The sequence below is a fragment of the Arvicanthis niloticus genome, chromosome 20, assembly GCF_011762505.2.
Source record: "Arvicanthis niloticus isolate mArvNil1 chromosome 20, mArvNil1.pat.X, whole genome shotgun sequence".
Classification (NCBI taxonomy): Eukaryota; Metazoa; Chordata; class Mammalia; order Rodentia; family Muridae; genus Arvicanthis; species Arvicanthis niloticus.
In genome coordinates this window covers 38755345-38778195 of record NC_047677.1, presented here as the reverse complement: position 1 = coordinate 38778195, position 22851 = coordinate 38755345, and the positions used below count along the sequence as shown (strand labels likewise).

Below are 22851 nucleotides of genomic sequence, written 5' to 3'. Positions count from 1 at the left end.
GTTATATTATTCTCTTTTTCCTCAAACAAACCCTCACAAATTCTACAAGCACTGTGACTGAGAGAGCGACCATTCTTTTTCCATTTCTATCAGCACAACCCAATCATATCTTTAATCTTTTCCTGTGTTGTTATTAACAGCTTTCATTAAACATTTCATTAAACATTATTATGAACAATGGAGTTAGTAGCTACATTATAGCCCTTAAAAGTACTTTTCAATTGAATATAACTCCTGTTAATGTATCTATAGCTATCACATATATGAGATTTTTGCTTTTTATTTGTTTTATAAATATTTGCATTTCAAAAAACAAAGGGGAATGTATGCTTTGTAATCAAGCTACTTCTGAATGGCTGGAGACCTTCTATATTGATGTTATTAAATTTTTAATTAAACAAGTAGTTTTTGAATATCTATTTGTTTTCTAAATGTCAGAATTCTAATAAAAAGTTTGAGAAACAAAATGTAGACTGTTTATTTGGAATATTCTTTCTGTTTCATCCTTCCATTTGGAAGTATATTTGACTAAATCAACTCTAAATAAGTACTTTAATTAGGACTAGATTTTGTAAGCAAACACTGTTTTATTGTATTGTAGATGGGCCATGAGGGAACTGGGCACATTTACACTCAGTTTACAGTGCCTGAGAAAGGCCAAAGCAGAGACCGGACTTCAGTTTCTGGCATTTACCATCCTGAGTATCATGGACCTTTGATGACCCAATCAATTCTGACACACATGGTTAAGAGTTTCCTTGAGAAACAGTGACAGGAGTCAGTCAGCACTTGTCTGTATACTGATTCTTGCTCAGAGGTTTGGTCCACAAAGGACAACGGAGACTGAGAAACACCCCATCTAAAACAGGATTACTTTTGTGAGGCAAACCCATTGCCTCTCCCACAGCTTTTGATACCTTCTAAACAGAGTATTGCTTTTCTGTGAGAAACTTCAATGTTTACCTCACACTCTATATTAAAGAAGGAAATCCTGCTGGAAAACTCTATTGATACCCACCATCTTAAAACATCTGCCCAGAATTCAGATGATACCCACCATCTTAAAACATCTGCCCAGAATTCAGAGAGGTACATTCACAAGTCCCTGACAGTTCAGTAACTTGACGGTTATCAGACCAGAGGTTATCCTCCATTTAAGATAGGTTAAGTAGATATGGTACCACATTAGGAAGATAGCAAAGACAGCATGCAGGGCAGGCAGAATTTCCAGCCCATGTATGCACACCTCTGCCAGAATGGAGGGAGAGGGCGTCTGCTATTCCAGTGATGACCCTTTGAACATAGATGTTTTAGCAGCTGAACTGAGGTCTCCATACAGACGGATGCTCGGGAAGCAGGAATTACCTAGGCTTCCTCTGTTCCCTGCTGAAAGCGCTGGCCATTAAACATATAAATTATAGAAAGTGTGCAGTTCTAATACCTGTATACCTCTTAGAAATATCATTTGCTATCTCCCCATTTGTATTTATATGTTAGAAACACAGATGGGAAGCCTATATAAAGACAGAGACACACACATGCACTTAGGTCCCCCTTGTCATCCAAGAGCAGCTGAGCACAAGTGTGTCTTGTAGGGTTAGTAATTGAAGGGCTGTGAAGGCAGGTAATACACTGTCTCTCAGAAGCTTTTTCTTACATACCTTACAAAAGTTTTAAAGGCTTTTCCATACTTCAATCTCACTCCCTTCCTTTCCTCTTCTCCTTATGCATCCATATGATTCTCCCTGTTTTCCCCATTTGCCCATTTGCTGACTTTATCATCTAGTCCTAATGAACACTGTCAACCAATTTCTATTCAGTCTTTCTCCCATTCTTTACTAAGACAGGCTACTCTGCATTTGGCTATTATCAATCTCTAGGCTTGTGTCATGGTTGAGAATTTTCCCTGAAGAAATTCCTCAGGCAAAAACGTAAAGGACTTAACAAAGATTGGACAACCTTTGTCCACTCAAAAGGGACTGATTTGAATTTGAGCAGGCAACAAAATCTGCCCCTTCATAAAAAGAATGAATACTAATTGAATATATTGTTTCATGAAAAAATACATACCCAAAGGTACAATAGCAGCAACTGTATGTTGGCAGTAGCCACAGCTGCCTAACAAATTTAAGGGCCATACAATAGGAGGAAAATTATGCTTTACACTAGAAACTAACCAACTACCTGGGCTAGTAAGGTCCTGGCTCTTAGAAGATAAGCTAGTACCACCACTTTATTATACCGTCATAATTTCTAACTGTATTCTAAATATTCACCCTTACACTCACAGATAACTGTAGGAGGAAAGGCAACAGAGAAATGATTTGAGGAAAAATATCAAAAGTTATAAGAAAAAGAAAGGTATGTAAGAAAACAGAAAAGAGTTTTTTAAAAAGAAAAATAAATAACCAAAAAGTGGAAAAAATGTCGACCAGGATTTTGATTTCTTTGGAAGAAGGTTACTCTGAGTCAAGTCTCCATATGGGAATTATTCTCACTAGTACGTTGATTGCAGTCCTGGGGAGAGCCCAAGTCAAAAGCTCAGGTGAGTGGAGTAAAGGCACTAAAAGATAGACACAAAGAGAAAAATCAAAATGTATTATTTGAGGTCATTGTGTTTGTGACTATTTATTATTAGATGAAAAACACTTGGTGTTACACTTGTCTATGGATTGGTGATTACAGCTATTCTAGCCATTGATAAATATCTACATTAGTTCAATATTGAACATAATAACTCTACCATCACACTGCATTCTTACTTTACTGACTGCTGAGTACATAATGACATGCTGGTACCCTCGTATGCGATTTTCTTCTAATCAAAGCATCATCCTCCTTTCTCTTTTAGAGAAGGTGGTGAATAAGCATCTCAGAGTCCAACATCTTTAATAAATTTAATTCTAACAGAAGACACAGTACAGAGCAGCTTTGAAGATTCAAGATCTGTAGCTACAATAATAGTTGTGACGCAGTAGCTCCCAGCAAGTCAGTGCAAATCTCCAGTGGATTTGGGTAGGTTGAAAGGATGCTGAGCTGCTCTCTGTTGTTCAGATTTTAAAAGAAGCAGTCATTGCTGCTATTGTACTGTCTTTTATGGGAAAACCAGGGTAGTCCAAAAGAAAGCCCAAGGAAAAATACTCATTTACTAAAGTCATAACTCCTATTGACTTAATCTACAATTGAATGCATACTTTGCGTGGTTAATATAATACTGCTTATTTGATTCTCCCTTTAAAAGGGGCTCACTTCTTCTCAGTCATTGCAGGTTGCTATGGAGTCCATCCTGAGCACACTGAGTCTGATGCTGTACAGAGACACTTGACTCTATCCCTGTTATTTGAACTCCAACTGCAAGAGGTCTTTGAGCACAGCTCCTAATCCCATTCAGTGTATGCTTTTCTTAGTTGATTTAAATACATCTCCATTAACTGGGGAGAGAACCAGAGCTGGAATATTCAAGAGAAGGGGGAAAGAGGGAGAGGAAGAGAGGGGGGAGGGGCAGGGGAAAGGGGAAAGAAAGGGGGAGAGAGAGAGAGGGAAAGAGAAAGTGAGGGATAGAGAAAAAAAGAGGGAGACGGAGAGGGGAGAGAAGGGGCTTTCTATATTTTGCACTTATCTTATGGAAGGCTGATATCAGAATTTCATGGAGACACTTCAAGTTTGATAGAGATCCTGAATCTTTGCAAACTGAAACCTGAAGGTTCAGATTTCAAGATCACAAAATCTGATGAAGGGGAAGAAAATACTGGAGAGAAGCTAGAGGGAGAAGGAGAAAGTTCTAGTTGACACTAAGCCACGCTTACATACAGCTCTCTTCCAGCAAATCAATTAAGAAAAGGGCACACTGAGTGGGATCAAAAGAAAACTTGCAGTTGGAGTTCAAACAAGAGTGTCTGTACAGCATCACAGTCACTGTGCTCAGGAGGGACTCCATAGCAACCTGATGTGACTGAGAAGATGTGAGCCTTTAAGGGGGAGGAGAATCAAATAAGCAGTATTCTATTAACTACACAAAGTATGTATTCAATTATCTAAACTGCTTGTTATAGAAATCCCTGTGCTAAATGCATAAAATGTATCCAACAAATAAAAAAAAATAGAAAATTTTTCTTTGTATAGTTTGCAAAGAAGTTAAGACCTGTGAAATACAGAGCATTTAGAGCCAAAGACTACAATACCTGGGTTGTTTATAAATATAAAAACGGATCATAGAGAAGGTTTAAGAGCAGAGTGGAATTGTCTGAAAATGTGGTATCCTTGAACAGATCAATAGATGATACACAGTTTGTAGACAAGAGATGAAAATACACCGTAAGTGGATGATCAGAGCCCATGAACCCATGGAAAAACATCAAAATGCCTGACATTCCTATAACCAGAATCTCAGAAAAGGAGGGACCAGAGGGACATCAGAGAAACTGCTGTGTTAAACAGACAATGGCTGATTTAATTTAGTGATCTACATCCATTATAAACAATGGTCCTAAAAGAAGTTAACTCTAAAGAAAGAAACACCTGATATGCAAATGTTATGTCATTAATCATGGAAATTAATGAAATAAACACCCCCCCCGAAATTAAATGAAAAAAGAAAAAGCCCTGAAAGTATTTATAGAGAAAAATGACACAGCACTAGCTGCAAACATAACTAAATATGTGCCTACTTCTGTTATCAGAAACACCAATTAAAATGATTAAATGATTGCATGATTCAATGAATTGTGTTACTCAATTATACAGTGCTAATCTACAGGACAGAGGAACTGATATGAGTCTGGGAAGTGATGGAATTCAGGCATGTGTTGGGTACACACTTAGTACCTCAGGGGCACGAGTGGTTCTAACCCAACACCAGAAGATTACTGTCATATTGAAACTCACACATTTCTCAAGAAGGCAGAAGAAAACATATTTTTATGTGAAATTTCATAATATTTCTATACTCACTCAAAATTGCTTAAGTGGCTGTATGGGCAAATCTGTGAGTGTGTGCGTGGAATTAGGTTCTGTTTCACAGATATCTGACTAAAGGATTAACCATCTGATTTGAGGCATCACATGAAAGAAGATAGAACAAACTATAATTTTTATCCTGTGCTGTTTAGCATGATATTAATTTGAAATTATAGTTGTCTGGACATTTAGAAATAAACAGAACATTATGGTGAAATTTATTAATCACTAGCTGATTCACAGCAGCAGAAAATCAACAATCACCAGGTACCTCTGTTGTAGATCTCATATCAGAATACAACTGCAACTGAAGTCAATGCTAAATGTCAAGGATGACTAAAGGTTGGTTACCTACAAAAAGCCCTGGGGCTCCTGGGAGACTGTTCAGTGAATAAAATGTTTGCCATAAAAGTATGAGGACCTAAGTTCAAATCCCCAGAACCCATGGGAAACCAGATGCAGCAGCATAGGCTTGTAAATCCCAGGTGCCTATAATAAGATAGAAGGCAGAGACAGAATGTCTTGGAGCTTCAAGGCTACTTTTCTGACGTACACAAGGGTGAATAAGACATTTGCTTCAGATATGGTGGAAGATGAGAACCCACACTCAAGATTCTCTTCCAATTTTCACATGTACACCATAGTGTACTCATGCCTACACACACAGATACACAGACACACACACACACACACACACACACACACACACATGCACACATGCAGGCACACATGCACATACATACATACAGACAGACACATATACACAAACACACATGCAGGCAAAGACATACACACATGCACACACAGAGAGACACACATATATGTACACAAACACACACATGTACACACACACAGAGAAACACAGACATATATGTACACACACACAATCACACACACATGCACACTGACACACAGACATACACACAAGCAGGCACATACAGAGACACACAGGCACACACACATAGACACACACAGACACATGCAAGCACACATAGACACATAGACACACACAGACACACACAGACACATGCAAGCACACATAGACACACATAGACACACACAGACACATGCAAGCACACATAGACACACACAGACACACAGACACATGCAAATAAAAGAAAATTTTATGGGTCCCATGAATTATAGATTCTTTTTCCCTAGCCTGAGTAGCTAAAGTTGCCCCTCTGGTTTGCCAACCAGAGGCCAGTTAATCCGCAAACAAGGAATGCAGAGTTACAGGACAATGGGCTACCGAGCCATCCCAGGAATGAAGATAAGAGATAAACATCTGCCTGCAGGAACTGCTCCCTGCCCCCATGGACCGGTTTGTCCAGATGTTCAAAAATTGGAAAACAACCAATCGTGTGCACCCGTGCGAAAGTTTCTCCTTTTCCCCACCCCGAGCTTATATTAACCCTAAACCCTGGAGCCACGAGGTCGATGCCCCTGTCTCCCACATTGAGACATGTGTCGGCCTGGAACGTTCCGCCATTAAACTACCTCATGTTCTTGCAGCAAGTTGGTCTTCCGTGTGTCCTTTGGGTGCGCGCCATCCTGTGACTCAAGTGGGGTCCCCTTTGGGGGCTTCCCGAGCCTTTCACAAGCACACATAGACACACATAGACACACACAGACACAGACAGACACATGCAAGCACACATAGACACACATAGACACACACAGACACATGCAAGCACACATAGACACGCACAGACACACAGACACATGCAAGCACACATAGACACACATAGACACAGACAGACACATGCAAGCACACATAGACACACAGACACACACAGGCACACACACACACACACAGATACACAAACACATATACACAGACACACAAGCAAACACTGGTTAACACAGCATATCAAGTACAGAGTTTTCTCAATATCTTAGTTTTTAATATTTTTTGCTCCAAAGAACAAGACCTCAACTCAGACACCTTCTGTAGTTATCTACAGTAGTAGTGCTGCCAATGGTGCAATTCAGGTTTCCTTGTAATGTTGAGAATGGGTAGCTGAATGCCTTATCCATCTGTGGGTCCTAAGAGGCACATAATTGATCTTGGTAGCAGAACAGATTTATCCCTGGGAAGGGAAAGCTGTCAAAGCGGAGATTATCACTGTGAGGAAGGAACTCAGCTTCACAGAACTCTGAAGGGCAGTTCCCGAATAACTCACGGTTGTCTCAAGCCGCAACCAAACCTTGGAATTTTCTTTATTTTCAACGCAAATCAATATTTCTCTAAAAATGCATCGGTTGGCTATTCTGCGCTGGCTGCGTTGGGTTTTTAGATCATGACCTGAAAGACTAGGGAAAGGCTGACAGTTAAGCACACGGAGTTATTTGGGAAACTCCACAGAGGGAAGCAGTCAATGGGTTGGAAATGTAATGTGCATGTGGTCACTGGTCTTCCTGCTGCTAAAGGGAAAGTGTTGCTCTCACCCTCGACTGGTCAGATTCTTGTTGCTTACATCATTTTTTGCACAACACTTCACAATGACTGATCATCCTGAGGCTTGCTCGCTTGGCTTCATCTTCTGTGCCTGCTTATACTCCTGCTCAGTCGTTTCTTTTCAGTGGGGGGAAACAGGACAAACTCCACATTCCCAAAGCCTTCTGTTGACCTTGTTATGCTCTTAGGATTTTGTTTTTAACTCGAATTTTCTAAGTTCCAAGGAAGGGCATCAATAGCGGTCTCATTTGCACACAATGAGAAGCCACTCTTCTGAAATGAGGCTTTGCATTCCAAAACATCAGGCAGACATCTCACCTCAGGACCTGGTTTTCTCTCCTGAACTAACTACCTGACCTGAAGGAAGATGCCTCCAATTACTTCTCCAATGCCAATTGGTCAGCTCTGGAGTCATATACATACACATAACATTATACAGAGTGAGCAGGTTGTTAATCATGTTTAGGAATATAGATATACGTGTATATATGTTTGTTGTGTTTGAATGCATGTGTACCAGCAATTAAAAAGGGAGGCATGGATTTGAGAGAGAGAAGGGTGGGGAAACAGGAGGGGTGGGAAGAGAGGAAAGGGAAGGGGAAACTACACTTTGTTTTTTCATTTCAGGACTTTTAAAAATGCAAAGATATATGCATATTGTGTGTGTCATTATTTCCTTTGCATAACCAATGACAGCTGGACTTGAACATGATCCCACAATCCACAAGCCCTAAGTTTTATTCTCGTTTCTTCTTGTTTGTATAAAACTTTACACGGAGTGCAGGGCTGGGCCATGGGGTGTGACATTAACTGCACTGCATTGTATATACTGAATACAATTATGAACAAGAAGCATGACATCAGACAGCTCACATAAGAAGTAGGTCTTACTCTGTTTAGGTGAAGCCATTATCTTCTAGAAGCTGCCTTGGCAGTTGTGAAAAAGAAAGGATAGGACTCCGGTGGGAGTTTTATTTATTATCTGTTTATTTGAAGTTTTAAAAATTGAAAATAGATTCTTATCTTACACGGTTAAAACAATTAGAAAGCCAATAGAGATATCCTCTGGTCTAAAACAAACTGATCCTACTCACAAACTGTAGAGGCGACTACCAGAAGCTCTGTCTTGTTTGGTATAGGGTCCATATTGGCATGGGCAGGGCATTATGGCTGTTCTATACTGGAAACACACATCCTGTGTCTGCCAGGTATAATGGCAGAAATACGATTATCCTTATGCCTTGTGTTGTTTGTGTTATTTTGTGCTGTAAGCAGTGATTCATTCCGAACAGTGCTCTTAACATGTGGGTCTTGACCCCTCTGGGATCCCATATCAGGTATTTTCCTTATCAGATATCTACAGTGTGATTCATAACAGTAGCAAAATTACAGTTATGGAGTGCCAACTAAAATAATCTTCCGGTTAGGGTCACTATAACATAAGGAAGTATATCAAAGGGTCACAGCATTTAGGATGATTGAGAATGACTTATTTAGAAGGCTCTGGAGTTCAAGATAATGGAAATTTAGCAAAAACAACAGCAAAACTATAAAACAACAACAACAACTGGAACATTATGTCTACTCCCAAATTAAGCTTTTATTTAAAAATCATAAGTATTAAAAATGATGCAACTTGGGGGATAATTTAATAACTATCAGGTAAAGCAAATTTTGATTACATGTCCCACAACAATTACCACTGTGAGTACATACCGGATCTTCTGGGTTGTACTGAATGACGTATTCTATTTGTCCATTAGGGCCATCATCTATGTCTGTCGCTCCATTGTCTCCTGAAAACCCCGTGAATACTGTAGTACCAACCGGAGTGAGCTGGAAAGACATGAAAGAGAAATTGTCTGGTTTTTGTTTATTTTTTTTTCAATCATCCATATGAGTTTTCCAGTTTAAAAACCATCTCTTCATTAACCCGAGGAAGAGAGGTGAGATGCTCAAATCAGACTCAGAGTCCTGAGAATAAATAGGGAAATCTGTGCAGTCCTCACACCAGAGTCCTTAAATGTCGGCAGTTTACAATTTCAAGACCACGATTTGATAGAGAAACAGAAAATTCGTTAAAAAGGCACATTTGGACCGTTTTACATCCATTGGCATCTCGGCACCCACAGAGAAAATGCATCTGTTTTCATGTCCGAAGTTTACAACTTCAAGACCTTGATCTGTAAAGAAAACACAAAGTTCAGTGAAAAGCACATTTGGACCATTTTCCATCCATTAGCCTCTTAGCACCTGCGGAGAAAAATGCATCTGTTTTCTTAGGTTAAAAAATAAAAAAAAAAACAACTTTAATGTCTGAAGTTATTCACAGGCTAGAATTTAAATTGAGGCTGGGGTTTCATCTCAAAATATGAAATAATTTCAGAGTCACAGAATCCAGGTTGGTAATGCATGCAAGCGATGAGTTAATGAATAGCCATGGTGTTCAAATCTATTTTTCCACCATAAACCTTTCCTTTATATTTCTCTGGCTATGTTGGAAATAACACACTCAGTGATGAAGTCCCAAAAGATGGGCCTTAAACTACTGGAAAGAGAAAGACATTCATTTATTCTTGAAATTGTAAAGGTAGCCCAAGAGATTAACGCTATTGATGACTTTTTGTGTGTGTGTGATTTCAATTCACCACAAATTATCCTGGGTCATATTCACTTTTTTTGTTTTAGGAACTTCAAGCAGAAATACCATTCTACAGGAAATTTTATTAGTTTATATTTCAGGAAAAGAAAAGGATGAGGAACAATGTCTTTGTTGCCTCAATAGAGAAAAGGGGATATGATCACCTTATCGGTACACAAGATCGTGTGAGAAGAGGATTTAACTCCTCAAAACCTACATTGCAAGCTGTAGCAAGAGAGACAGTTTTGCCATGTTTTCCCCTTTGTGTTACAGTGCCTTATTATAATTACAGTAAGACTGCAATTGATCTCCAGGTTCCAGAAGGTGTACAGTGTGAAGGAGGAGCAGGCTTGGGCACAGCCATGTGATCAGCTCAGCGTTTGTACAGATCAGTGAGCTTTGCTTTGTTCCAGATCTATGTGTTTATACCAAATGTCTTAGTGCAGATGGCTCCTGCTAATTGGTACTACTACAGTGTGCTAGCACGCACGTGTGTGTCTTTGTGTGTGTGTGTGTGTGTGTGTACATGAACAATAGTGCAGTTCTTTATGATCTGCTAATGATATGATAGACCTGCCCGACCAATATTAGAGTCCAATGTGCTTGATACTGATAGAAGAGCAATATTTGCACTAAAGAAATGAGGCAGGGGGATGCAAAATTTAAAAACAAAATCCACAGACTTTAAGGCAAGTGAGATGATTCGACCATTAAAGGGCTTGCCACTCAAGCAAAAGGACTGGGTTCTGGGTACCCAAAGTCCAAGTAATGCCCTGCGGGTGTGGGTGTGGCAGTGAGCTGTAGTTCTAGTCCTAGAAAGCAGAAGAGGGGAATCTCAATGACAAGCTGACTAGAAAAACAGTCTAGGTTGTCTGTCTAGGTGTCTAGGTGGTCTCTGGGTTTGATTGAGAGAGTCTGCCTCAAAGAATAGGGTAGAGAACAATCCAGGAAAGTTGCGGACTCCAGTCTCAGGTTTTCACAGGTACATTTACTTGCATACACAAACAAACACACACACACACACACACACACACACACACACACACACACACACACACACACAGAGAGAGAGAGAGAGAGAGAGAGAGAGAGAGAGAGAGAGAGAGAGAGAGAGGAAGAAAGAGAAAGAGAGAGAGAGAGACAGAGGGGCACACACATGCGCACATGCACACCATGTGGGACTGACTGAACATGAATACACATGAAGAGAAAAAGACAAATGTAAGAAATGTAAGATTAGTAGATTTAGATTTTTAATTAAATTTCTTTGTGTTTGTTCTCACCAGAAATATGCTTGAATCTTTGGACCTTCAGGCCTAGGTATGTGGTATGCATGTGCACATGCGTGTGTGTGTGTGTGTGTGTGTGTGTGTGTGTATGTGTGTGTCTATGTGTGTGTTTAAGCATATATCCATGGTATATGTCTGCACTAGAAATATGCTTGTATGTCTTTATACACATCTGTGTGCTTGCACCATATTCTCAGGTGAGCTTTCCTTTCTGAGGCACAAGCGCTGCTACTTTATAAACTCTCAAGCATATTATAAGTGTGTGACCCTCAAGATACCCTGCTCTTAAATAGTCTATACTTTCCTGTGTGGTTATAGTAGTTTGGGGGCAACACTACTTCTACGCAAATAAGAATGTTCTGTATCTCTTTATAGTGCAATATGTCACATTTCAATTTGGTTTTTGAAGGGCCTTATATACAGCAAGACCAGCCTGGCCAGATGCCTGAGGGTGCTGCTTATTTATTGTCATTCATATCTCTTTTCCACAAATCATTTACACAGTTAGCCAAAGGGTCATAAACTACATAGATTAGTTGAGAATCAAAAGCTACAGAAAACCACCGTCCAGATAGTAGAAGAGTTTACAGAGATTCAACAGTGAAAAAGTTTCTGGCATAAATAAATGATGAATGCCGCAAGAGACAGGCAAGTTTAGGCTGGTTGGTTGAAGTGCTATGTCGTGGGTTCATGTGTGTAAAACTCAGGCAGGTGTGCCTCTATAGGTATAAGTTGGTTAAATACATATGTTATTGATTTAATTAAAATACTATTGTTTCTCTGTGGTTGGGGTGATGAGAGACTTTGTTTTGACTTGTAAAGTTATTTTTTTATGAAATGTTAAGTGTAATGGCTATTCCTGGTTGTCAACCTGACTATATCTGGAATGAACTACAATCCAGAATTGGAGGGCACACCTGTGATCTAAATTTTTTTCTTTTTCTTTTTCCTTTTTTCTCTTTCTTTCTTTCTTTCTTTCTTTCTTTCTTTCTTTCTTTCTTTCTTTCTTTCTTTTTTTTTGTTTTGTTTTTCAAGACAGGGTTTCTCTGTGTAGCCCTGGCTGTCCTGGAACTCACTCTGTAGACCAGGCTGGCCTTGAACTCAGAAATCCACCTGCCTCTGCCTCCCAAGTGCTGGGATTAAAGGCATGTGCCACCACTGCCCAGCTGTGATCTAGATTTTGAGGCTGGAAGACACAAGTTTCTGACCTGGGTCTTGGAATGAAGATTTTGAGGCATAGTGGCCATGATAAAGTTAGGCCCAGACAAAGTATTATAGGTCTCTAATCCCAGGAGGCAAGATCCCTGAGTTCAAGGTCAGCTTTGGACAAAGCAAGTCTCAAATCCAGGCATGGTGCTACACACCTTTAATTTGGGCCACATCTTCTGCTGGAGACCTACATAAGGATATTAGAAAAAAGAAGATTCATTCTTCTTCGACTTCTTCTTACTGGCCAGCACATCTGTTGGAACCTACTTCTACAGAAGACCTGCTGAAACAACTAGCCTTGTGGGACTAAACAACTGCTAGATTCTTTTTTTTTTTTCACTAATAAAGAAAATTATTATTTTTTTAATGTGAAAGAAGGTGGTCATGGGTTTGTGCAAAGAAAGAAAAATACATTATCATTTATTCCTGTTATTATTGTGTAACAGAATTCTGTCTAGATTTTCCTATTTTTGGGATATTTTATTTATTTACATTTCAGATGTTATCCCTTTTCCCCATTTTCATACCCCCAGACAAACCCTATCCCATCTCCCCTTCTCCTGCTTTTATGAGGGTGTGCCCCCACCCACCCACTCACTCCTACCTCCCTGCCCTAGAATTTGCTCACACTGGGGCATCCAGTCTTCACAGGACCAAGGACCTAATCTCCCAAGCCATAAGTCCCTCCCTATGTGCTCCCAGGCTGGTGGTTTAGCACCCTGGGAGCTCTGGTTGGTTGGTATTATTGCTCTCCCCATGGAGCCACAAACCCCTTCAGCTCCTTCAGTCTTCTCTCTAACCCCTCCATTGGGAACTCCTTGATCTGTTCAATGGTTAGCTGCCAGCATCCACCTCTGTATATGTCAGGCTCTGGCAGAGCCTCTAAGGAGACAGCTATATCAGGTTTCTGTCAGCATGCACTTCCTGGCATCCACAACAACCTCTGCCTTTGGTGACTGGACATGGGATGGATACCCAGGCAGGGCAGTCTCTGCATGGCCCCTCTTGCAGTTTCTGTTCCACACTTTGTCTCCATATTTGCTCTCATGAGTGTTCTTGGAATTCCCATTCACAGCTGACCACTGTTAAGTTAGTTGGACTACAGACTATAAATCATCACAATAAATTCCCTCAATATAGACATTCCATAAGTTCTGTGACTTTAGAGAACCCTGATTAATACATTAAGCCACTGGCTTATTTAATGAGCAGTAAGAAGCATTAAGAATAAATACAATATTACTTACTCTGTTTATTGCACTGCCATTGTGTGACACACGTCTCCTTTTGCCCATCAAAATTGATTTTTAACAAGAGTCTCAAAGAGAATATTTACCTTCACTAATCTCCCTTGATTTCCCCCAGAGAATAATTGTGTTTGCTGTTTGATTTATATTTTCATGCAGTTGTTATTTTTATATGTGGTTCTTAGGTTGCATAAAATTTCCATGAATGCTGAATTAATGAACGACAACTTTGAAGCTCCCAAGGAATATAGGGGAAGCCTGTAGGTCTCTGCTCACATGTTTTCACTCAGCTAGCCAACATAAAAATCTTTCTTATGTGCTTTTCTACAAAGAAATTTAACATGGAGCTTTGATTCGCTAACTGGGCAGCAACACAAGCCATGCATGGATGAAGCAGATGTGTCATCCACATTTTATCTCTGAACCCTGTTCTGTCTTATTTTGCTTGGGGAGGCTGGGAGGTGTATGATCACACCACTTAACGGACATTTTAAACAACAAAACCATCAACAAACCATCACAAAAATGTGAAAAAAAAATGTCACAGTCAGTGAACTGTAAAGACAGTTGCATGTAGCATGAGAGGGAGTAGAAGGCAGAAAGTGTGGGGCGGGGAGGCACAACCCTCTGTATGCATGTCAGTCACCTTTTCTGGGTAAGAAGCTTCTTCCCTCTCCTGCCTCGCCCCCCTCCTACCACCATCTCTGAATAAAGGAGCCTAATTCCAGACCCTCCTCATTTGAGCAACATTTGCCTGGTTCTCTTCTTCCCTCTGACAACCCTGCTCCTCCATCCCACCATGATCTGCAAACTCAGAAGCCCAGCTCCTGACACGGAACCCCCTGAACCCTCCTTGTTCCTGAGTGTGCTCTGCCTTCTCAGCCTATTTCCACTTCCCCATTGTTCTCCATCCTCTTCCATGTTGCCACTGTCTGTGACCATCTCCACACACACCAAGTTCAAGATCAGTGGCCTCTGAGCCACAGTCGACTGGTGAGAGGCATTCCTTTCCTCTTCCATCCCTCTCTGTGCCTCTTTCATCTCTGCACCAACAGACTTATCTCCGGACCCCTGGATTGGAAGCCATATTTGCCTGGAGCTCTTGCACCAGCGTCATATGGGTTAGTTTAGGTTCCTTATCTCATGCACTGGGTTAATCTAAGGAAAGTCAGATTAGCACATCAGAAACACAACCAAAAAAAAAAAATTAAACTTAAAAAAAATAAAAAAATAAAGTCCCCTGGTCATGTGCCTGGGTCAAGTTGCAGAAATAAGACAAATGCCCAGAAGTGCATCCAATCTCATAAGAAGCGTAGATAGTAGTGAAATTAAAGACAGAAATTAACAGACATTCAACAACAGTAGATGGTTTCAATGCCCTGCTTTCACAAATAGATATGTCATGTCATGTGAACAAAACATACAGAGAAACCTCAGAATTAAATGGCATCTTACATCCTAACATATATCTACAGAACACTCTGCAGCACATAGATGCTTCTCTAAAATAGGCCAAACCCTGAGACAGAAAACACACATAGAAAATAGAGAAAACAAGATATATATCCATATGTACAGCCCAAACATTGGGCAATAAAACTTAAAAAATATCAATACCAAGCAAAAGACCCTTAAGTATATTTAGAGATGAAACATTATGTTACTAAATGATAAATGGATCAGAGAAGAAATCAAGAAAGAAATAAAAATAATAATTAAACTGAATGCAACTGAAAATACAACCACAGTAATAAGAATAATATCCCTGTAATGTGTTAAAAGTAGTTCTAAGAGGGAAATTTATAGCTCTAAATTCCTACATTAAAAATTCAAAAAGAGCACAAATAAATGATTCGATGGTGCAACACAGGAATTTAGAAAAACAAAAACTAACCAAACCAAAGCCCAGCAGATGGCAAGAAACAATAAAATTCCAGGCACAAATTAATGAAACTGAAACAAAGAAAATCAAGGCCCCTAAAACTGGTTCTTTGAGAAGATAAACAAGACTGACAGACCCTCAACTCAACTAACCAAAAAAGAGGAAAAAGAGGACACTAATTAGCAGAAATGAACAGGGAAACATTATGACAGACTCCAGAGAAATTCAGAATATTATAAGGGACTACTTGGAGAATTTGTACTTCATTAAAGTGGAGACTTTAATATGTGGGCATGAATAGTTTGTTTCATTCAAATTAACATGTTAGACCAAGAAAAGGCCAACAACCTAAACAGACACATAAAAAGGGGGAAATGAAACAGTATAAACAGTTTTGGGGAAAACCAACCAATCAACCAACTAAACAATAACAAAGGAAAAAAAAAACAAGGAAAAGATGAAAGAAAAAATAACCCAATCAACAATAACAAAATACCCAAAACCAAACATCTGGATCTAGATAGATTCACAGCAGAATTCTATTTGCTTTCAAAGAAGAACTACAACCAGTTCTTAAACTCTAAAATTTGAACAAAACAGAAAAGAGAGAAAGAAAGGAAAACAGAAAGTCACACCCAAACTCCTGTCATGCTGCTAATATTTTGCTGTAATAATCAAATGAGGTAAAACAAATAAATAACAAACAAACAAAGGTAAAACAAATGAGGTAAAACAAACAAATGAAAGACTGATACCCTTGATAAACATAGATGCAAAAATCCTCAATAAGATACTAACAAAATGTGCTACATAGACACAATGGGATACTACTGGGCTGTAAAGAAAAATAAAATCAGCAGGTAAGATGGATGTAACTAGAAGAAATTATATTAAGTCAGGTAAGCCACACCCAGAAGGACACACACATGTTTTCTCTAATCTGGGGTACCTTAGCTCCAAACCCTCAGATGTGAGTGACTTCACATGGAGTAACCACAGGAAACAGGAAACTTTAAAGGGACCATAAATAGGCGGAGAGGAGACTTGAAAATATCAGGATACAGGAGGTAGGATACAGAAAAACAAGAGGAGACATCACTGGGGAGAAAAGAGGAAAGTCCATTCAGTAAGGGGACTGAGGAACAAATAATACCAAGGTCCTTTGATAAAGCCTCAAGGAATCAAATTATTTTACAGTCACCAGAAATTAAACACAATCCATATAAGTGTATGTGTATATGGACTATGTATATCTTAGAGAAAGTTGTACCAATTTGGCTGGATATTCTCCTTACATGAACTACAGGTTAACACAAACTCCAGTACCAGACACAAGAAACCTGTTTTCTAATCTTTGATCAGTGTAGCCTGAGTGACTCCCAATATGATGTAGAGTATTAATATAGCCTTTGGTTGCATCCCAGATGTTTAAGGTAAGAGACTGATGCTGAGGTTGTCAAATACTTAGGGCACAGGACTTGGATGATTGGAGCTAGACTTGACTCAAATGCCTATATTCTGTGGTCTAGCTTCCATACGACTGGAAGATATTATAGAATCAGACAACAGAGGGAAGCAGTGAATGGTTCTACTCAGTTACCACAGCTATGATCATGACAATGATTACTATAGCAAGTTGGAAACCATTTTTGCCTGCTGCTGTTAAAGCCTGCCTGACAGGCAGAGTCAAGCCAGGTCAGAGTCTGCTGGCAGATTTCTTGGTCTGCTGATGCATGGACCAATAAGAGGAGCCACACTAGAAGCTCAAGGCATGGGGATGAATGTTCTATTATTCTTGGTGGAAGGAATAAGAAGGCCTCCAGATGGGAACATACATTCAATGTGTGTCAGCCATTGTCTCTGCTGGCTTGTAAATTTGTTTCCCATGATACTGTAAAGTATATAAAGGCTATAAGAATTACATTCTTCTGTAGCCCTCCTGATTCGTAACTTTTGTCTCTGAGTCTTCTTTTCTGTCTTTCCTATAACCATCCTCATGTCTGCCTCATAGAACTGTTCCATTTCACACTGGCAGGACCAGTGCAAGCAAGATATCCATAAACATTCAAAAAGCAAATCTCACATGTTGATCTTAACCAACATCTCTCTAATTAGATTTAGGGACCACTCAACTGGAATGAAACCATGCCTAGGTGCTAGAATCCTGGCCAGCTTCCTAAGGGTAGTGAGATCATGAATTATGACAAAAGAATCTGCTACTGACACATTACTGAACAAACAATCCCTAACTACATTCTAAATTTTATCCTTACTGGTCCCTTCCGGTCTGGGCCAGAGCACTGAGCAGATCTTGGGTGGCATCTCTGCCCCCAACCTCCAAGAACACAGAGGAAGTGGAGATCCCAGGCTCTCTAACTTGGACAGTGTCTTAGGAACTAGTTCTCAGATCTGAGGCCTGGATCAGACCTCTGCCAGGTCTGCTGTTGTGTGGACCCCAGATCCCACCTGAGACATACTGGAAGGTCCACTCAACCCAGAGCCACAGAGGAACAACTGAACTCAGAGCGTCAGACAACATATCTTGAGATATTCTAGAGGAGACACTGCACCCAGAACAGCAGACACCTAGCTGGACTGCTACCTTGGAGGCACCATATCCTGAGGCATCCTAGAGGTACCACTGTAATCAGTGCAGTTGTAAAAGATCACAGAGACATCTGGACCCCTAGGAGATCAGACACAAGCTAGATAACTGGAAAGGCAGGCTTCAGTCAGAGACAGCAAGTACAGACAGCACTAGAGTTAACCAGATGGCAAAAGGCAAGAGCAAGAACATAAGCAACAGAAACCAAAGTTACATGGCATCATCAGAACCCAGCTCCCCCATCAGAGCAAGCCCTGAACACCCCATCACACCAGAAAAGCAGGATTCAGAATTAAAATCACTTCTCATGATGATGATAGAGGGCTTTAAGAAAGACATAAATAACACTCTCAAAGAACTTAAGGAGAGCACTGGTAGACAGATAGAAACCCTTAAAGAGGAAACACAAAAATCCCTTAAGGAATTGCAAGAAAATGCAACCAAACGGGAGAAGGAATTAAACAAAACCATGCAGGATCTAAAAATGGAAGTAGAAACAATAAAGAAATCACAAAGGGACAATACCCTGGAGATAGAAAACCTAAAAAAAAGATCAGGAGTCATAGACACAAGTATCACCAACAGAATACAAGAGATGGAAGAGAGAATCTCATGTGCAGAAGATACCATGGAAAACATTGACACAACTGTCAAAGAAAATGCAAAATAGAAAAAGCTACTAACCCAAAATATACAAGAAATCCAAGACACAATGAGAAGGCCAAACCTAAGGATAATAGGTATAGATGAGGGGGAAGACTCCCAACTTAAAGGATCAGTAAATATCGTCAAAAATATTATAGAGGAAAACTTCCCTAACCTAAAGAAAGAGATGTCCATAAATATACAAGAAGCCTACAGAACTCCAAATAGTTTAGACCAGAAAAGAAATACTTCCCGCCATATAATAGTCAAAACATCAAATGTACAAAACAAAGAAAAAATACTAAAAGCAGTAAGGGAAAAAGGCAAAGTAACATATAAAGGCAGACCTATAAGAATTACACCAGACTTCTCACCAGAGACCATAAAAGCCAGAAGATCCTGGACCGATATCATACAGACCCTAAGAGAACACAAATGCCAGCCCAGACTACTATACCCAGCAAAACTGTCAATCATTATTGATGGAGAAACTAAAATATTCCATGACAAATCCAAATTTACACAGTATCTCAACATAAATCCAGCACTTCAAAGAATAATTGGTGGAAAACTCCAACACAAGGAGGGAAACTACAACCTAGAAAAAGCAAGAAAGTAATCTTCCAAAAACCGTAAAAGAAGGTAGCTACACAAACATATCTCCACGGATGTTAGCCCAAAAGCTTGGATTAGCAAAGACTCAACCCGCAGACCACATGAAGCTCATGAAGAAGGAAGACCAAAAGGGGATGCCTCAGTTCTACTTGGAACGAGAAACAAAAATGTTCAAGGGAGCAAATAGGGAAACAAAACATGGAACAGAAACTGAAGGAGGGGCCATCAGGAGACCATTCCACCTGGGTATTCATCCCATGTACAGCCACCTAAGCTAAACACTGTTATGGATGGCTGGAAGTACATATTGTAAGGAACATGATATAGCTGTCTCCTTAGAGGTCTGCCAAAGACTAACACACTCAGAGGACAATGCTCACAGTTAACCACTGATATGATCATGGGTTTCCCAATGGAGAACTTAGTGAGAGGACTGAAGGAGCAAAAAGGGTTAGTGACCCCAGGTGGAAAGCAACAATACCAAACAACCAGAGCCCCCTAGGGTCTAAACCACCAGCCTGGGAACACATAGGGAGGGACTCAAGACTCCAGAGGTATATGTAGGGGAGGATGGCCTTGTCGGACATAGGTGGGAGAGGAGTTTCTTGGTCCCATAAAAAAAAATGAACACAGAGTGGGGGGGGATGTGAGGGCGGGGAAGGGATAGTGAAGGGGGGTAGGTGCGGTCACTGCCTCATAGAAGTATGAGGAGGGGGATGGGATAGGAGGTTTCTGGGTGGTGGGAGGAAGTAGGGTAAGGGGATAAAATCTGAAACGTAAATACTACAACCAATTTTAACAAGTGGAAAAAAAAAGTTGTCAGAACCAACATCTTTAAAAAAAAATGTCAGCCCCCTGTGGGGGGAAATTGTTTTTTTTTTCTTGATACTAAAACTTGTTCTGAGAATTGTATATTGCAGAATACACAGCCTTGGTGTATCTACTCATCAAGCATACTGAGCAGACCTGCCCAAACCTCCGATGTCCTGGAATTCCATCTGGATTCAGTGAAGACACAGCATCAGAGGCTTATCAACTTACTCTTCCCCCCACCCCTCTTCTAAAATCTCAACGCCCTTAATCAGCTTGAAGAAGTTAAAGAAGAGTCAGCGCCCCTATTCCCTGAGCTTGGGGACTAATGTGGTTAATAATGGTCTGTCTTTCTAGGGAAAAGTAGTGGTTTTGTTGGAACAGGGGGGATTAGCTAGGACTTATTGCATAGCCATAACCTATTGGTAGAAATCTGTATAATTATTATCAAGATGAAGTTATAATTTCTTAAATGGTACAAAATTTACTTTGATTTCAAATTTAAGGTTTTCATTGGTACGAGCCTCTTACTAATATAAAAATGAGATGAATATTGATACTCTCATGGGCATTGTGCCTGTATAAGACATTTAGGAATACAAGGCCTAGACCCAGCCCTTTTTTTTTAACTTTTTTAACTGATTTGGGATGGTTAACCTATGAGTTAAGGGACTATAGCAAATTCATATTTTTGAGTTTATTGTTAGGGCGTTTTCCATATTTTATTTAGAAATAGCTGAGAGGAGTGAACAGACAACAGTCCAGGTTACCTTACATGGATAGTTGGTTTTCAAAACATCAGAAATCCATAGAACTGATGCTACAAATATTTATACATTAATGTTCATATTGATTAGAGACCTGCCAGCTCCCGACAGCTTCCTGTCATGGATTCTAAGAAGAAATTGAGCATCCTTGGAGTTACTCCAGTTGTGTGGTGACAGCCACTAGGCAAGAATTGCCTCTCTCCATCTACAGACAAATTACTGTCCAGAAAAGGACACACATTCAGAATAGTCGACTGATTATATCTGCCTAGACAGAGTAATCAGCCCTTAATAATCCTGCATCACTAAGGTCTGTCAGATGATTCTGGGCCAGAAGGCTGAAGATTTGATGCTCCAATGTTTGGTAGTATAGGGGCTTTCCAGCTGTTCAGCGGTCTCTATAAATTGGCTAAGTTTTAGAAGTTATGTTTAGTGCTTCCCATAACTTCAGTTAACTCAGTCATTCTGGATTTCTGATGGGGTTGAAGACTTATAGTCTCATAGCCAATCCTGGCTATTTACTTTGAGAGAAAAAAATCTGAGTAGATGGTTTTCAGCTGACATTCATTCTAAAGCCAAAAAGCCAGGATCAAAAGTAAGTGTTTTAGTTAGAAGAGATGACAGAGGTTCTGGTTAGTCAACAAAATGATGGACTGGGTATTAGGACTATCTTGTACCTCACTGGTACAATTAGGAATAAGTATGCTCTAATTGTATTTTGAGAGAAAAGTTTTACTTTAACAGGAAGAGTGATATGTAGGAGGAGCTAAGTGGGAAGGAGTACTGAGAAGAAGAATTGGAACAAGAAGAGAAAATGAAGAGGAGGAGAAGCTAGGTGATGAGAGAGAGAAAGAGAGAGGGGGCATGGAGGCAGATGTTCACATGTCTCCACCAGTCAAAGATAGTTTTCATATCTAGGTTGGGTATTGGGTTACACTTCTGATTGAGCATTACCAAACTTATAAATCCTTTGATTAACATTTTTAAAAAATCGTATAAAAGCAAAAAGGAAAGGGGGGGGGCATGGGACAGGGGTGTTCTAGGAAGGGGAAATGTGGAAAGGGGATGGCATCTTAAATGTAAATAAAATATAAAATAAAAAAAAATTTTATCCTTATATCCACAGCTAAGTGTAGCTCCCTCCTCTCATCAAAAGAGAGTCTCCTTATGGTCAATGGAGACCATCACAGAAAACCACAACTGGACACAATGCAGGAACCAATGGATCATGCATATCCCAGGTTCAATAGAAAGATCTATATCACAGTTCCTGTATCTGTGGCTCAAGGGAACACCATGAAAGGGAGGGCAGGAATATTCAAAACTTAGAATACTAGGAAGTCTGCCATGAGCCGGGCAGTGGTGGCACATGTCTTTAATCCCAGCACTTGGGAGGCAGAGGCAGTTGGATTTCTGAGTTCAAGGCCAGCCTGGTCTACAGAGTGAGTTCCAGGACAGCCAGGGCTACACAGAGAAACCTTGTCTTGAAAAACCAAAAGAAAAAGAAAACAGGAAGTCTGCTGTGAAAAAGCCTCTCCTAGAAATGGCTGCATAAATAAGGTCAGAAGAGCAGCAATACACAATAGGCATGCCAATGTGGATAGGGGAAGATTTCACTGGGTCATCATTGCTCTAGACATGGAACTGTGAACAACTGGTGACTGTTGGGAGAGGAAGGGTTGGCCTCTCCCTGGGAAGAGACTCTTGTGGATTGTCTGGAACAG

The 22851-nt window shown here is 40.1% G+C and overlaps 1 protein-coding gene across 1 annotated transcript in view; it reads right to left on the bottom strand.

Moving 5' to 3' along the window:
* Pcdh15 (protocadherin related 15) overlaps positions 1-22851 on the bottom strand; it is a 777836-nt gene that overhangs the window by 386033 nt on the left and 368952 nt on the right. Inside the window, exon 6 of the mRNA XM_076917096.1 lies at positions 9134-9253. Within this exon, the coding sequence (XP_076773211.1) occupies positions 9134-9253 (120 nt within the window). The remainder of the gene's footprint in view (positions 1-9133; positions 9254-22851) is intronic.